At 34.3% G+C, this 18574-nt stretch overlaps 1 protein-coding gene across 3 annotated transcripts in view; it reads right to left on the bottom strand.

Moving 5' to 3' along the window:
* Positions 1 to 18574, bottom strand: part of LOC126892317 (caspase-1-like) — a 91725-nt gene that overhangs the window by 15122 nt on the left and 58029 nt on the right. For all 3 annotated transcript variants that reach the window (XM_050661813.1, XM_050661814.1, XM_050661815.1), the window contains one exon: positions 15084 to 15233. In XM_050661813.1, coding sequence (XP_050517770.1) covers positions 15084 to 15233 — 150 coding nt within the window. The remainder of the gene's footprint in view (positions 1 to 15083; positions 15234 to 18574) is intronic.

Below are 18574 nucleotides of genomic sequence, written 5' to 3'. Positions count from 1 at the left end.
AGAGCAAAATAATATAATATATAAATCCCAAAAGGAAATATCAAATATACTGGCATTAGTTTATGAAAAAAATTCAAGCGACGCAAACTATTCACCAAATTTCTTAAGGAACAAAAGAAATGAGGAAAGATATACCATAGATTATGAAGATCAAAATAATAGTGAAATAAACTTTCCAATATCGATGGATGAATTAGAAGCGGTAATAAAAAACTGTAAGAACTCGTGCCCTGGACCAGATAATATACCCACTATTTTTCTAAAAAACCTCACCTACCCATCTAAAGAACACTTACTCAGCATTTTCAACTTAATCTTCTCGAAAAGTTTATTTCCAAAATCGTGGAGAAATTCAATAATAATTCCTATTCCTAAGCAAAGTAAATCAAAATCAAATCCCAAAACATATAGGCCAATATCTCTTACTTGTAGTATGGGCAAAATGCTAGAGAAAATAATAAATAACAGACTAATGTGGTATCTGGAATCAAAAAAATTAATTATACCAGAACAGAGTGGCTTCAGAAAACATCGTTCTACTGTAGACAATCTTATTGACGTAGAATCGGAAATACATGAGGCTTTTGCAATTAAACAACATTGTATCGGAATATTTTTCGACATTCGTAAAGCCTACGATACAGTGTGGAAATTATCAATATTAAAAACTCTTAGCGAATGGAAAATTAGAGGTAATATACTCAAATATATATCAAACTTATTAGAAAATAGACAGTTTCAAGTCAGAGTAGATGGCGTAAATTCCTCAACAAGAAATCAAGAAAATGGTATACCACAGGGCTCGAACCTTAGCACAACTCTGTTTCTTATAGCTATGAACTCTATTACCGCAAAAATGAAACCTCCTGTAAAAGCTAGGCTATATGCAGATGATTTGGTTATACTTTGTAGAGGAAAGAATCCAACAACTATCCATAACCATGTCCAAAAAGCCATAAATCATATTGAAGAATGGTCATCCACAAGTGGACTTCAGTTTAATACCCTTAAAACCAAAGCAGTGTGTTTTACGAAAAGTCACCAAATACAACTGAAGAACTTATACTTAAATGGAACACAGGTTAAATATGTAGACGAAGTTAGATTTCTCGGTATGATATTTGATCAAAAACTAACTTGGAAAATACATTTAGAATATTTAAAAAAGACATGTCAGCCTGGAATAAATTTGTTACGATCACTTGCAAACAAAAAATGGGGCGCCGACTCGTCTACATTACTACATATCTACAAGGCCCTAGTACGTTCCAAACTTGACTACGGCTCAATCGTTTACAACTCCTCAAAAAAGACGTACTTAAAAACAATAGATGTGATTCAAAATACAGGTCTTCGAATTTCCTTAGGAGCACACCACACAAGTCCAATACAAACTCTATACTGGGAGACTGGAGAGATCCCACTCACGTTTAGAAGACAATATCTAAGTCTTTCTTATGCCGCTGCAGTATCCTCTAATCAAGATAACCCAGTTATACACAACGTATTTGCTGACCGCTTTAAAAGTTGTTTCCAAAACTCAAATAGAACTGATCACCCTTTTTATTACCGCATACAAACTTACTTATCAAAAATAGGTATTCATTTTCCAGACACCTACGATATTTCCGCAATCCAAACCCCTCCTCCTTGGACAATTCGCCTTCCCTCTACTGATACCAGCTTATTGCGACTAAACAAATCAGAAACGCCTGCAAGTCAAATCAATCAAGAATTTCTTAAAATATTAAGCAAATATGGTAGCTGCTTCAAAGTTTTCACCGATGCCTCCAAAAACGAAGACGGAACTGGCGCAGCAATCTACTCGTCAGATTACACAGCAGCTTATAAGTTACCTTCATATACAACAACGTTCTCCGCTGAACTGTTTGCTATTCTAAAAGCATTGGCTCTGATAGTTAACAAAAATAATAAGAGAAACATCATTATCACAGATTCTCTCAGCTCAATATTGGCATTAAAACAACTCTATTCTGATCATCCACTACTACTTTTCATTAAAAAGGAACTGAAATATGCAGAAAATATGAATATTAAAGTTAATTTTATTTGGGTACCATCTCATACTGGAATCGAAGGTAACGAGGTTGTGGACAAAATAGCAAAGAATGCACCTAATAACCCAAACGCAGAAGAGAACACGCAAACCCTACACACCGACCTGAAAGCATATTTCAAAGTAAATACTTTTAAAATATGGCAGGATACATGGAGGGACTCATCAACCAAGCTATACGAAGTTGACATTAACCACAATCAAATTCCACAATTCAAAAACAGAAGAGAGCAAGTAATCTTCACTCGTCTCCGGATTGGCCATACTCGATTAACCCATGACTACATACTCCAACGTGCCGATCAACCTGTGTGTGATTTGTGTAGAAGTGTCCTTACCGTAAAGCATTGTTTATTGCAGTGTCCGAAGTATAAAGTGCAACGAAAAAAGTGCAACATACCACCAACATTAAATAGTGCACTCGGAAAAGACAGTGATACAAAAAGCATCTTCACATTCCTCAAAGACTGCAACCTCTTACCAAAAATATAGTATTTTACTTTACTTTGTATATATTTAGAGCTTTTTATAATTTCCTATTGTTATGTTTAAAATCTATTTTTAAGTTATAATTTTGTAACACAATCCATACACGCTAATAACCCTGCGTGGTTGATGCGGAATGTAAGGAAAAAAAACAAAAACTGCCTTTATCTTTATCACCTTCTACAATATTACTTAAAAAGTAAGTATACTTTAGTTAGTTATATAATAAATATTATATGGGTAAGTAGGTATACATATTTAGTTATTATGTGCATGTCAAAATAAAAATGCTACTTACATATTGCTATATAATAGCTAAATATATAAATATTATGTAAGATGTATGTACATAACTAAAATTTATATGTATCTATACACATATTTTTACTTACTATTTAAGTAATATTGAAGTACCAAATTGAATTTATTATTTTCAAGCTACCCACAAACAAAATAAACAGGTTAATTATGTATGTTCCTAGTGCTTGTAGAAATACTTCGTCTTCGCTTCGTCATAACAGCGTAGACACAAATGCCTAACTGTACTGTAAACTATTAACAACTATTTTCATATTTTGCCCTTGTTCCCTACCCCCTTCCCTTATGCATGTATAGGCAGTGGCCAGAATGAGAATGAATGGCCGTTTCATGTTTCCCGTTTCACCGTTTGGTTGTGGGTTTTGGCACAGCCACCAGCGCTTAACAAGCTTACCTGAATGTAATGTACTTAAAAATAAAATTTCACGTAAAAATACTCATGATATAAACTCAAATCAAAATGGTATATTCAATTCAATTATGAAAACGAAACGAGAATTTCTCCTTTTTCTTCAATACAATTAATTTTTAAACTTTTTTACCATACAATTCAAACGATTTTAAAAAATGAATTAAGTAGTTCAATATTGTACCTACCTACATATATAAACGTTATTAATGATTCTTAACGAAGTTGATAATCTACAGGCTAACATTATTTTTCCTATACATACATTATTATTCTTTTTAAGATATTTTAAAAGTACATACAAGTATGTGTTAAGCATATACTTTTAAAGAATATTCGAGTAAGGTATATTCTAAGAATAAACTTTTACGAATATTCCGAGAGACTACGTACACGAATGTGCTCGGTATATTCGGTACGAGAATATTCTTTGAAGTATATGCAAAGAATATGAAATTTAGAATGTTTTAAGGTACATGCTATGCTTGTACTACGCATATATGCGAACATCATTGTTATGTAGGTAATGATACGGTGCGTTATTTATATTTTAGGATTAGGCATTAACCCGTAAATGGCAACTTCTTTCTGAACGCCTAACAATTTTTATAGTGGCTTGCGAAAAGAAAACAAGTCTATTAAAATTTCACTAGATAGGTATAGCGATTTTTATAATCTAAATATTTAGCGAAAACTTTCAATTAAATACAATATTTCCGGAGAAATAAAACCTCTATTGGAACCAGTATCTGGTTACAAGTGGTCTGGTCTAAAAGTTGCACTTCACTACCTGTCTATTCATCATGGCCATACTCCAACAAAAACTTGGTTCCGATACTCAGTTAGAAGTAAAACTAATATAAAATAAAAATACAAATGTATACTATTTTTATTCAGTTGCAATGCGAAGCCAAAACTGTCTTAATTTTTACTTAGATTAGAGAGCACAGCCAGCATCGACGATTTCACCACTTTTTAGTGGTTCTTGAGAGAATGCATAGATTGCTATACCTGTCCCAAGTGGAAAATATCGACTCTATTAGTCCACGCATTGCAACTGACGAAATGGTAGTACATAGGTGCGTAGCAGCATCTGCTAAATAAAAGTCAAAGTTTTCAACCTAATCAAAATATTTTTAAAGTTATTTAATTGAAAACTTATTGGACCATTTTCATGGTAACACCTACATTAGGGTGGAACGAAAAAAATGTTTTAATAATAATTTCAATGTGTAATAGTGATAGAGAGTTGCCTATAGCCATTGTTAAGCCATAGATAAAATATTTTTCGAAACAAAATATTTTTAGAGGTGCCGCAAAAGGGTTGAAAATTAGAATTTTTAGTTAAATTTTGCGAATTTTGATGATTTTGGTTTGGTAAAAAATAGCTATTTTCTTAATTCCTATTTTAAATGATAAATACACACTCTAAAACTACTTTTTTTTTTAATAAAAGATAATTTTAGTTTTAACTTACAACAATCCAATATTTATTTTTACTAAAACTGGCAAAGTTTGAACTTGAATTCCACATTTAAAGAAATATTTAATAGTACATATTTATTTCATTCCTTAATAAATTTAACATTCTAACTATAGTAGAAGAGCGAATTTCAATAGTACAGGAACCTGGATCAACCTTCCTAGGGCATATAACTCCTGCTTCCGGAACAGGTGAAGCTATAAAAGATAGCATAATGGAGCAGTTTCAAGGTGACAATACTTTGAACATTTCAAATATAACAGCTGTCGGATGTGATGGAACTGCCACTAACACCGGTGTTAACAACGGTGTTGTTAACACCGGTTAAAGAAAAAAAAACCTAAATAAGCCGCTGAAGTGGCTGATTTGTTTGTTTTATACCAATGAATTGCCTTTGCGTCATTTGTTGTGGACATTTGATGGAAAAACTGAGACCCTAATGAATTTGGAGGACTTTTAAACAAAGAACTTGAAATCTGCAACCAGACTAACCAGCTTCCTGTGGTTTATTTCGCTCCCATACAAAACAACCTCCCTATCCTAGAGATTAAGGGTGATCTAAGCACAGATAAAAAATATAAGCACAATCTCCAGTGATGTATGTCTTTCTGATCTTTCTTTAAAAACCCCTGGGAAATTAGCTCATTCACGATGACTTACGTTAGCCAATCGCCTACTTCGGTTATATGTTGCAACAGACAATCCTTTAAATAATCAAAAATGAATAACCATTTCATATTCCTTTAAATAATCTGACAACTTTAACTACATACATACATATGTGATGGAGGTGTATGCTCCAGTTTGGTTTCATGTCAAACTGAAACCATTTTGTTTAAATGGATCAAAACATCTATGCACGCATCAAATTTCCACGTTATCTTTGTGAGGAACATCTCCAAATAATTGATCCAGTAATTTATTACTTCTCTCACCCAGAAAATGTGCTTCTCTCCATGTTATGTGACAAGGGAAAACACATAAGGGAGCTAGGCCAGCGGCGACTTTTGAAGGTAAGATCGGATCTCATAAATGGTGTAAGGAAGAAGGAAGTTTGTTGTCCCGAAACTTAACTTTAATGCGAATGACTGCATTTATATAATTAACTGGACGGAAGAAGAAATGATTGAGCCTCCTATGACAAAACATAACTGACGAGGACTTAACAAAGTATATAAGTGAAGCAAGAGACCCTAGTTGTCAGGTACAGTGTGTGGATTTTCCGTGTTTTCCCTGTCATATACAGGCAGTGAAAAGAGTCATACACCTCGTGACTGAGTCATCTCTTAGTGTCTGTAGTCTTGAAGCAAAAATGGCTTTGTTAGAGCAAATATTGCTTCCCAAAAGATTGAGAAAAAAAAACAATTTATTTAAATATCAAGATGAATATTGTAACTAAAGAAATATTATAGCAATGTGTACATATAGCAATGAGAGCAATGTTAACTGCTATTAGAAATATTAGGTTTGTTCTAGCAAACAGTCAAACTAGTCAGAAACCGTCAGCAAACAGTTGGTCAGTGAGAGAACATAATACAGGCACCAGTGCTATCCCCTCTACTCGCGCTGGTCGACTGTTCGCTGATAGATAGATAGATAGATTTATTTAACTACTTTACAAAAATATTGTTTGTAGCAAGTCAAAATTACAAGGTATATCAAAAAATTATAAAAATTACAAGGTGTATAAAAGTACAAGGTGTATAAAATAGAAATATAAAACATAACTTATTAATATCACAAACAAGAAACATAGATTAACAAAAAATATTTTGTGTCACGGTAAGCATTTCAGTGGATGTTCTGCAATGCGTCATATATTCTTCCGAGCAATAAAAGCAATGCTTCAACAGATACCTTTTTATGACTTTTTTGAAACTGTTACAGCTTAGCTGTTTAATATCTTTTGGTAAAATATTGTAATAGTTATAATAAGACAATTTTTATCTGAAAGACGCAATCTACAGCGATTTGTTCGCAAATAGTGAGAGTTTCGCGTATTGTGAACGTGAACATCAGACTGCTTTATTAAATGGGCCCTTTTTCTGTGAATTTCAGTCAGAACTTGATATATCAACAGAGTAGGTAGCGGCATAATTTTTAATTTAATGAAGAGAGGTCGGCAATGTTCCAGATAACTAACCCCTGCTAAAATTCGGATAGCTTTCTTTTGCATCCTGAAAATTTGAAGAGCATTTGTTGAATTGCCCCATAAGATTAATCCATAGCTTAGGTGCGAGTGAAATAAAGAAAAATATGTCACCTTCAATGTTTCAAAGTTGACAACCCTTGCTAGTTGACGAATAAGAAACAATGAACTAGACAGCTTCCTCTTTACTTGTGAAATATGAGCCGACCAGTTCAATCGATTGTCTATGGTTATTCCTAATAGTTTAGCAGTCTCTTTTTCATCTGGATCGCCATGTAAACCACTTGCAGATATAATCAAGTCCTGCGTTTTTTCAGTATTAAGTTTTAGTTTGTTCGCAGCAAACCATGTACTAGATTTATCAGAAACTTCCTCGTAAGCCATTTTTAAATCCTCATTATTATTACCTGATATTATGTATGTCGTATCATCCGCGAATTGTACTAATTTGTACGGAGATATGAAATGAGGCAAATCGTTGACATATATAATGAATAAAAGAGGTCCCAAGACCGAACCTTGTGGGACTCCATGTTTTACGGGTCGAAAATCGGAGAGATGACCTTTAGACACAACAGCCTGATGTCTGCCACATAGGTACGAAGAGATAAGCTTAAGAGGGATACCTCTGATTCCATAATAATTTAATTTGTGGAGCAAAATGTCATGTGAAACGCAGTCAAAAGCCTTCGACAAATCGCAGAGAGAAATTGCTACGCGATTGCCACGTTCAAGTCTCTCAATCACCTCGCTCACAATATTATATCCGCGTTTGTAGTAGAACGAGCACTTCTGAATCCATATTGCGAGTTGCTAAAATAACTTTTAGACTCAAAATAAGAATATAATTGTTGTTTGATCACCTTTTCAATCACTTTCCCGAATGTAGAAACAATGCTTATGGGCCTGTAATTGTCAGTTTTCGAGGAATCACCTTTTTTATAGATAGGTAGTACCTTTGAGTACTTAAGTGCTCCTGGAAATACTCCAGTTGATAGAATTAAGTTAATAAGATGAGTGAAAGGTGTTAAAACTATTTGGTAAGTTTCTTTTAAGATCTTGCCATTAATTTTGTGAACGTCCTTACAATTGGAATTATTAAGAGATTTAATTATTTGAGAGATCTCATCTTCCACAACAGGTCGGAAACAAAAGGACTTGCTCGGGGAAGGATAATTTCTGTAACTGAAGAGGATATCGTCATTAATAGTGGGAAGGGATGTAATTATGTTTTCTGTGATTGTAATAAAAAATTGATTTATTTCGTCTGGAGATAGATCTGGTTGTACCGAACTGGATCTTGTATTGCCTCTTTCGAAGTTTAATATTTTCCAGCAGTCTCTAGGTTTATTATTGGAGTAAATAATAAAATCAGAGTAAGCCGACTTTTTAGTATTTTTTAACTGCCGATTATATTCATATTTTTGTTGTTTATATAGTTTGAAAATATCGGGATCCTTAGTGACATCTGTAATGTGTTTAAGTAGAGAAAGATTATATATGTAAGCCCTTAATTCGTCATTAAACCATTGCACGGGTATTATTTTAGCAGTTTGTCGTACTTTTTTTAATGGAAAAAACTTTAATATTAAGTTGTTATAAGTTTCAGTTAGAAAGAACATCAAAACATCGGGATCGTTATTGGTATCATAGAAAAAGTCCATCTTTATACTAGCTAGTGCATATTTAAGCTTCTGCAAACCAGAAGAAGTAATAGACCGTTGAATTGATTGATTAGTGTCAACAACTTTAAGCTCAGAATCAATAGATATAAATTGTGCTCGATGGTCAGAGAAACAAGGTTCAAATACGCCCACTCTGTAGATATTTTCAGAAAAATTCGTCATAATGTTATCGATGCAACTACTGGACTGAGATGTGATTCTAGTATAATCGTTTATCGTTATTTCTAGACCAAAAGACATTAACAGATTTTGAATATCATAAGAAGAGTCAGATTTAATTTTAAAATTTATATTAAAGTCTCCAAGTATAATCAGTTTGTCTGCTTTATTAAGTAAGAACGCTATAACATTCTCAAAATTCACCAAATAAGTCACAGTCACCATTACCTGATCTGTATACAGTTAAAACATTGGTTTTTATTGAAGGTATATAAATTGCACAAAACTCTGAAGTTTGCTCTACGTTATATTGATTTAGATTAAGAGAAGAATACATAAGATTTTCTTTTACATAAATTGCAACTCCACCTTGTTTCTTTTTAACCCTACAAAAAAAAGTTAGCTAGTGAAAAGCCGGAGATGTTAATTAGTTTTAGATTTTCTTCAGTTTGCCAGTGCTCTGAAAAACATATGACGTCATAGAACTTTTTATCCGCAAGAAAAGCATTGATCATATCGACTTTATTTGATATACACTGTAAATTTACATGAAACATGCTTACCGTGCCTAGTTGAATTAGGTTATTTTGAACATTTGATTGAGAGTTAACACTTATGATTTTGAAATGTTTTAAAGAGTCTAGCTGATTATTATTTATGGTACATTCATCAGCGTGGTTGGTTATATCAAATTTGTCTGGTGCGTTCTTTGAAGGTATAAAAAACGCTGGACATATGCTCCATGGGGCCATTTATCAGAGTCCATAGCATTTTGGAAATTAGATTCATAAATGCTTACCTTAAATGACGAATATATATTAGGATGTTTCGAAGTGAGAGCCTCACAAGTTACTTCTGGAAAGTGTGGTTGTAACATATTTCGTAGGTCATTTGCGTTCACCTGTGGATCCACCCGGTATACGTGAAGATTTGTCATTTTTGAAACTCCCTTAAATTCTTTGCCCTTTATTTTAATGGTTTCATTTTTGCCTACTATAAGATGCCTTCTTGGTTTGTTTCTTTTCACTTCTTTCCATTCGTTGTTGATACGAGAAGAAGTATCCTCCCTTAAACTTATGATTTCGTGACATTTTTCTTTTGTGGCAGCACTCAGTATAGCAGAGGAAACATCTTTTCTTGACACTTCTGATTTTATCGAAGAGCTGGCAACAGGCTCAATTAACCTTTTATTTTTGTCTGGTTGGACAGTAAGCTTATCAGCTTAAGTTTTATTGTTAATTAAGCTTTTTGAGGATTCCCCACTTTTTTGTACATGATTTAAATTGTCAGCTTTTGTCTCATTTTTATTTAATTCACATTTTAATACGGCAATAAGATCATTTAAAATATTTATTTTGTCTCTTAATTCAATTATTATTACATCTTTTTGTTTTAATATGTATGCAAATACCTGTGAGTCAACTAGCTTACTTCCTTGAGTTTCTATAGCATCGTAAAATGCCTGGTCTAGGTCGGTAGTGGCCGCTGTCGGAGTACAACATGTGACTACTTCGTCAGTAATAAACGTAACTGCACTAAGATTTCTGGCACAGCCAGTATGGAAACAGCTTTCACAAATACTGCACTTTACACCATTTAAAACATTCTTTTTACACTTTTTACAGGACTTTGGCTTAGGAGCATTTTCCAACGTGCCTATGCCATTTGATGCCATGTTGCCGAATTCCAAACTGATGAGAACAAACCTATTATTTGACTAAGAAATGTTGCCACGGCACCAGGTTAAATATGTATATAAAATATTTGAAATTTTCTGTATTTTTTTGTTAAAAACCTATCTTTTCAAAGCTCTTGCGGCGCCTCAAGATGTAAACATAGAACAACAAAATTTTGTAGTTTTATTGTAGACATGATAAGGCAACTTTCAAGTGCTATTAGAAAGTTCTTTGAAAAAAAAATGTTTTTTCCTATCCTTTCGTTCCACCCTAACCTCCATGGCTTCTAAAAATTGCAAGCCAGATGGATGCTGAAGCGAAGAAGACAAGAGGAATTCTAAAACTTGCAATTCACGACCATGTCTGTTCAGCTGGTAAATTCCAACGGAAAATGGACCTATGTTACTCAAAGGAGTAATACTAAGTCCGTTCAGCTGGGGTCGTGAATTGCAAGTTTCAGAATTCCCTCTTGTCTTCTTCGCTTCAGCATCCATCTGGCTTGCAATTTTTAGAAGCCATGGAGGTGTTACCAGGAAAATGATCCAATAAGTTTTCAATTAAATATCTTTTAAAAATATTTTTAAATATTTTTATTACGTTGAAAACTAAATATAAAATAATGAATCAAAGAAAACATGGGGAAGTCTAAAAGTTGCAATTCACTACCTCATTCACATATTCATGGCCAAATTTCAACGAAAAAAAATTAGACATTTACATTTCAGTAGAAACCACGAATAGGCCTAATAGTACGTTCTTTAAAGGTAAAATATTGCAAAGCCTCTAAATTTTAAAGAACCGCTTGGATTGACATGAAATTTGGCAAACACATAGCTAACAAGTCAAAGAAAATAAGTGATATTGTGCCGATGTGTGCTTTTGCCCTAGGGGTGCCATTTTGGGGTGAAAAATATATGTTCGAAGAGTAAGTCCGGAAATGGATAAAATGACTAATTATAAGCAACTTTTGTTCTATAAAGTTTATTCACCAAGTTAATACTTTTCGAGTTATTTGCGAGTGAATATGTTAATTTTTCTACAAAATATCCACGTTTTCAGACGGTTTTTCGCAAATAACTCTAAAAATAAGTATTTGGTCGAAAAAAAAAATATAGCACGTAAAAAAGTGAAAAACATAGTGTATATATTAGGTCATTATACCTAGTAGAAGCAGAATTATAGCTAATGAAAAATAGGTTCATATTCGTCAAATTCCAAATCGAATATTTTAACGTGCCATAACCAACCAATCCAACGTGTTGGATACCCTGGTTTACCAACTCAGCAAGAACGGTTTCCACACAATAGCCTATGCAGACGATATAACCGTCTTGCAAAGCGGTAAGTTTGAGAACACACTATGCGAGAGATTACAAGTTGCTCTCAGACTAATAGAAACATGGTGTAAGGAACACTCACTGTCTATAAATCCAAAAAAGACAGAGATGGTCCTCTTCACCAGAAAAAGAAGGATCACGGGCTTAATACCCCCTAGGATTCTAAACTGCAGTCTGAATTTCTCTGAAGAATTGAAATACCTTGGTATTACCCTTGACAGGAAGTTAACATGGAACTCTCACTTAGATAGTAGAGCTAAAAGAGCATATATTGCCTATGAACAGTGTCGGCGAACGGTCGGACGCACTTGGGGCCTTTCGCCCAGGGTGGTCGCCTGGATCTACACTACTGTCATTAGGCCAATGCTAACTTACGGAGCCATTGCTTGGGTACCAAAAGTGCTACAGGCAACAGCGATCAACAAACTAAACCATATTCAACGGATGGCTTGCCTAAATATAACAGATGCCATGAAATCAACACCAACTGCTGCAATGGAGTTGCTCATTGGCATTACCCCTTTAGACATATATGTCAGAGAGGTGGCGCTGATGACGATGATGAGGTTACGCTCAGCGGGTGCAAACCTTGATGTAGGAATGGGACAATTGAGATGTCGTTTCTGGCGGGGTGAGCTGGAGGCACTGCCCCAGCTGCATGCGGGCCATGGATGCGACTCAATTAAACCTACGTTTGTCTTCGACAAACTCTACAAAATCGAAACAAGACAACATAGGGAGTCAAACGTGGCAAATGCATATTGCATCTACACCGATGGCTCCAAAACGAAAGAAGGCTCAGGATGTGGAATATACTCCAGATCATTGAACCTTAGTATAAAATGGGGCATGGGCAAAAATGCCAGCGTAGTTCAGACTGAACTGGCTGGTATCTCCATAGCCGCAAAAGAGATAATCGGGAAAGGTATAGCCGGCAAAACTGTAATAATCTGCACAGACAGAAGACAAGCGCTACTAACCCTGAACAGACCACGCGTCATATCAGGGCTAGTAATGGAGTGTCATGAATCACTAGCCCAAGCTTCGGATGGTAACAACATCATCCTGAGGTGGGTTAAAGGACACAACAGAAATAAAGGCAACCGCATTGCTGACCAGCTGGCTAGAAGGGCAGCAGGCCTAAGACTCTTAGGACCTTGTGATCTTTTTGGCTTGTCGACTACAACAATCGCGGAAACTGTCAAATGTCACTCCCACACGCAAACCGTAAGAAGATGGAAAGAAGGGCCAGGATGTAGACTTGCCAAGGTAACACTAAGGAACCTTGGGAAGTCAGCATCAGAAAAGTACTTGAGAATGACCAGGAAAAACCTACGCTTGACCGTTGGTTTTTTAACTGGCCATTGTCAACTAAGAAAACACCTCCACACACTGGGGCTAGTAGACACATCTCTATGCAGGAGGTGTGAACGAGATGACGAAACTGTCGAGCATGTCCTATGTGAATGTCCGGAGTTATCGTCAATACGAGAGTATGCGTTCGGCGAGCCTTGGCCTACACCTACCGATATAGGGGAGATGTCACCAGGTGATTTGTCTACCTTCCTGGAAATGGCAGGATGGATAATGAACTAAGGACGACAACCCCCTGGGAGGATGTACAATGGGTCAATTGTGGCCTAAGTGCTGTGGGACTTGACTCACACTCCCTACTCTACAGAGATACAGAACGTGCCATAACCAAAAAACGAAGCACTTTTTTGGGGAAAACTTATTTTAACTTTTTTAAAATGTTTAAAAAGTGCTTATTTTTGTATGTTAAAAAAGTTTTTTAGCATCAAAAGTAAACAAGTTACGCTCAAAATAAAGTTGGTCCCTTTTTTTTGGCAAGAAATCGGGAAAATCACCCGCTAATTAGCATTTCAAATGAACTTAATTGTTACCACTTCACAAGTTTTTTACTCGCGTATGTATTGATCATTATGATCTGTAAGTTTCATCGGTTCAAAGTCCTTATTTTTGAAAGAGCTGTAGTTATAAGGGCTTGAACGAGTCACTTATCACGAGTGTATGCAAATTTAGAAACACCGAATCTTAACCAACTTTTGTCTTACAGAAAAACAAAAAAATACAAAATATTCAGAAGAGTAAAGCCGACTTTTTTATTGTATAAGATTTTTGGTATAGCTAACAATTTTTAAGTTATTTTGAAAAAAAAAACATATTTTTCAAAATTAAAATTTTTAAAAATTTTACTTTAAAACCAATTTTTTTCAGAAATAAGCACTTTGAATCGATGAAACTCACAGATCATAAAAACACAACATAAGCAAAGTAACTTGTGAAGCGGTAACGATTAATTTCATTCAAGTTGCTAATTTGGGGGTGATCTTCGTGATTTTTTTTTTTTTGGCAAAACAAAAGGGACCAACTTAATTTTGAGCGTAACTTGCTTACATTTGATGCTAGAATTAAAAAAAAACAGAAATAAAGCTTTTTTGAAACACTTGTAAAAAGTTGTAATGTGTTTTCCCCAAGAATGCTTCATTATTTGGATATTTCACATTGAATTATTCTATTTGTAATTTTTTAAACATGAACCTATTTTTCGTTAGCTATAACTTTGCTTTTGCTAGGTATAGAGACCTAATATATACCGTTTTATTCACTTTTTTTTTCGACAAAATGCTTACGTTTTGAGTTATTTGCGAAAAACCGTCTAAAAATGTGGTTATTTTGTTGAAAAATAAACATATTCACTTGCAAATAACTCAAAAAGTATTGATTTGGTGAAAAAACTCTATAGAACAAAAGTTACTTAAAATTAGTCAGTTTATCCATTTCGGGACTTATCTTGGACATATATTTTTTCACCCTCAAGAAGGGTGAAAGTCACGCCCAGGCCAAAAGCACACATCGGCACCATATCACTTTTTTTCTTTGACATGTTAGCTATGCGTATGCCAAATTTCATGTCAATTACAGCGGTTCTTTAAAATTTACAGCAAAAACCGTGAAAGAATGTACTATAACCAGAAACTGGTCCCAATAGTTTATAATAGAATTGTTTTAAGCAGATGTCGCTACAGCATCCATATCGAGTTAAGTATTGATTTGTTGCAATTCGACATTGGGAGACTGACTAGTTTTTAGTTCGTGCAGAGGTAAAATCATCAAATATACCCCTCCTATCTCTAATCTATACCTCTAATAAAAGTAAAACCTACGTAAGGGCGTTTTTGGTCCTCTCTGAACGAACCGAAATGTAAGATGTCTCTCATTTTCGTTTTACAGCGAATTATTTAAAAAAATAAAGATACGCCGAAGCTCGCATGTTTCTTACCAATCGCTGTAGAATATACTATGAGGAAGTCAGCTTCAACTGGAATTTTATAAGAAGTCTGCTCTCCATCAGTTTCAGTTTTTTTCAATATGATCCCACTATCGAATTGCCTACCTCGACAGGCTTGCAAGAAGAATATTTTCGGTTTTCCTAAAAAATGAATCATGATTTTTATTTCTCACGAAAACAGCGTGTCTACTTAAGTTGGACATTTACGGGAAACTTTTTTTATTATTAGGTACATACTTTTACTTAAAGTTATTCTTCATAAAAAGTTCTGCATGATCTATAATCTATAGTTTATGTTTTAACCAGGAGGAGTAAACTAAAAAGACAGATTCAGACCCAAGAAAGTCACTAGAATAATAACCAAATACATCTTCTTTTTTGGTTGATCTAGTCGGCCCTCAACGTTAATCCATAAATATTATATTAAATTAATACGTCGTTAAAGAGTTCCAAAAACAACTGCTTTTTATATAAAAGCAGACTAACAATCTAAAAATTAAACGAATAACACAGAAAACACAAAAATCGCCGATATAACTTAATTAACCTATGAAATGTCACTAGTGTCAAAATTTTAGAACAGTGGAGTAAATTTGCCTGTGGTTGGACCAATTACAATCAAGCAATACAGCGCGGTAAATTTGAATCACTCCTCTTGGTTAAAAAAAAAACATAAAACATAAGATGCAACCATCATATTTACATCAAATTTCATCAATTTTATACGAGGTATGTCAAAAAATATGAATTTCGCTCAAGAGTAAAGTATGTATCTTTATTTTTCACAATATTGAAATTTGCTATTAAGAAAGGTTGTTTAGAATTAAAAACTATGTTTCAATATACAATAATTGCATCCTTCTAATTTAAATATTGTAAACTATAAAGGTACTTTATTCTTGAGCGAAATTCATATTTTTTGACATACTTTCTTTCTTTCTTTCTCCCCTTCCTTATACCCTTTCAGGTGTCGGATTTGGGTTTAATTTAGCTACATATTCACCCATCTCTTCCATTCTTTTCGGTCCTGTGCTATTAGTTTCATTTCTTCTAGCGTTTTCTGTTTGATTTTTCCTGCTTCTACTATTTGCTGTATCCATTTTTTCTTCGGCCTGCCTTTTTTCTTTTTTGTAATATTCCTTGTTTCGTGAATTTTCCTTGCTAGTCTACTAGGTTTCATTCTCATCAGATGTCCATACCAGTTTAATTGACTCTTTATTATTTTATTCATTATTGGTTCCTGTTTAGTTATCCCTCTTATTGTCTCATTTCTTATTCTATCCCATTTGGTCTTTCCGGCTATAGCACGTAAATGTCTCATCTCAATTGTATTTATCCTACTATTATGCTTTTTCTGTAAAGTCCAATTTTCGCTTGTATACAGTATCGTCGGTATCACAATCGTATTATATATTTTAATTTTTGTTTCGTGGGACAATTCTTTTTTCCTCAGAATTGGCGCTAGTGCGTAGTACAGTTTGTTTGATTTTTTAGTTCTGTTTGTTATTTCGAGGTCTATTTTCCCATCATTGGTAATAATACTTCCAAGATAATCATATGCTGTAACTATTTCCAGTTGAGTATTTTTGCATTTTATAATTACTTCATTTTCTTCCTTTTCGCCGATGACCATTATTTTACTTTTCTCGATGTTTATTTCCATTTTTAATTTCTCTATTTCTTCTGTCCATATATTTATGAGTTTTTGCATTTTTGTCACGGAATCTGCTATCAGGACTATGTCATCCGCATACAATAGGGCTTCTATTTTTATTGGCTGTAATCTTTGGTATCCTATTATTGTCTGTATTTGGTTCGTTCTTTCTCCAGTATTTCTAGTCAATTCATTCATGACTATTATGAATAGTAGCGGACTAAGACTGTCTCCTTGCTTGATACCTCTTTCCCAATTGAATTCTTCAGATCTTTCTCCTGCTATCTGTACACGTCCTTTTACTACTCCGTATATATTTTCTATTATTTTTATCAGTGTACTTGGTACTTTCATGTTCTGCAAGCATTTCCATATAATTTGTCTTTCTATAGAGTCGAATGCTGCCCTTAGATCTATGAATGCTAGAATGAGCTTTCCCCCCGAGTCAATACTAATTATGTAAATGTTATCGTTTGTCTGTCTTTCTGGTCTAAACGCTGCTTGTTCTTCTCCCAGTTCTTTTTCTACCTCTTGTCTTAGCCTCTTCTCTACTATTTTCGTGTATATTTTAAAACATACCGATGATAAACATATTGCTCTATAATTTTCGCAGTTGACGTGTTCTCCCTTTTTGTATATTGGCACGATAAGGTTACTTTGCCAGTCTTTTGGGATTTGCTGCTTTTCCCATGCCTCTTTGTATATTTTCAACAACCAGTTTATCCCTTCTTCTCCCATGTACTTGACCATTTCCGGGTCTATGTCATCATCCCCTCCAGCTTTACCTATTTTTACGTTTGATACTTCCAATATTACTTCTCTATTTATTTGCTCTAATTCTTTGTTCTCGTTATCTTGATATGTTTCATTTCTATCATCTATTATTGCATTTCTAAATTTGTTTTCATAGTATTCTTTCCATACTTTAGCTATTTGTTCTGGAGTTGTTTGGATTTGGTTTGTTGTATCCCTTACGGCTGTTATTTCTTTATGTTTTCCTTTCTTCATATGTCTGATTGTTGTCCAGAAGCTTCTATTATTTGTTACATAGTTTTGTTGTAATTCTTCTCCAAACTCTTCCCACGTCTTTGTTTTTACTTGTTTTATGATGTTTTTCGCTAATCGTCCCAGCCTTTTGTATTCTTCTTTATCTTCTTCCAGTTCGGTCTCAATGTATTTTTTCCATGCTATTTTCTTTTTCTTCACTGCTGTTTTAACTTCATTGTTCCACCATCTCGTTCTTTTATGGAGTTTGTTATGTTTTCTGATTCCACATATTTCTGTTGCTGTAGACTTTATGACTACTTTGAAGGCGTTCCATCTTTCTTCCAGTGTCCATGCCTCTTTTTGGTTTTCTAGTTGTCTTAATCTCCTATTTGTTTCTTTTTTGTAATGTTCTCGCACCTGTTCTAATTTGAGCTTATTTACTTTTACTCTTTGGTAATCTTTTCTTTCCACCTCCTTTATTTTTTCATCCTCGAGTTTTGCAGTAACCATCCTGTGCTCTGTAGCTAGTTCCGGTTCCTTTTCAGTTAAGACGTTATGTATTTTATCTTCCAGGTTTATCGTATAAACTATGTAATCTACCAAACTTTTCGCTCTTCTCTCTTCCGCCACGAACGTATATTTGTCTTCGATGTTTTGGTTTGTAAATGTGTTTCCTATTAGTAGGTCATTTGCTTGGTAGAAATCTAGCATTTTGACACCATTCCTGTTCAAACATTCCTCTCCGTATTTTCCAATGCATCCTAATCCTTTGTTGACATCCTTGCCCACTCTTGAATTCCAATCTCCTAAAATTATGATTTTCTCTCTCGATTCTCTTAAT

This window comes from Diabrotica virgifera, chromosome 9, assembly GCF_917563875.1.
Source record: "Diabrotica virgifera virgifera chromosome 9, PGI_DIABVI_V3a".
Classification (NCBI taxonomy): domain Eukaryota; kingdom Metazoa; phylum Arthropoda; class Insecta; order Coleoptera; family Chrysomelidae; genus Diabrotica; species Diabrotica virgifera.
Note: the sequence above shows the minus strand (reverse complement) of the source record. Positions and strands in the feature narration are given on the sequence as shown.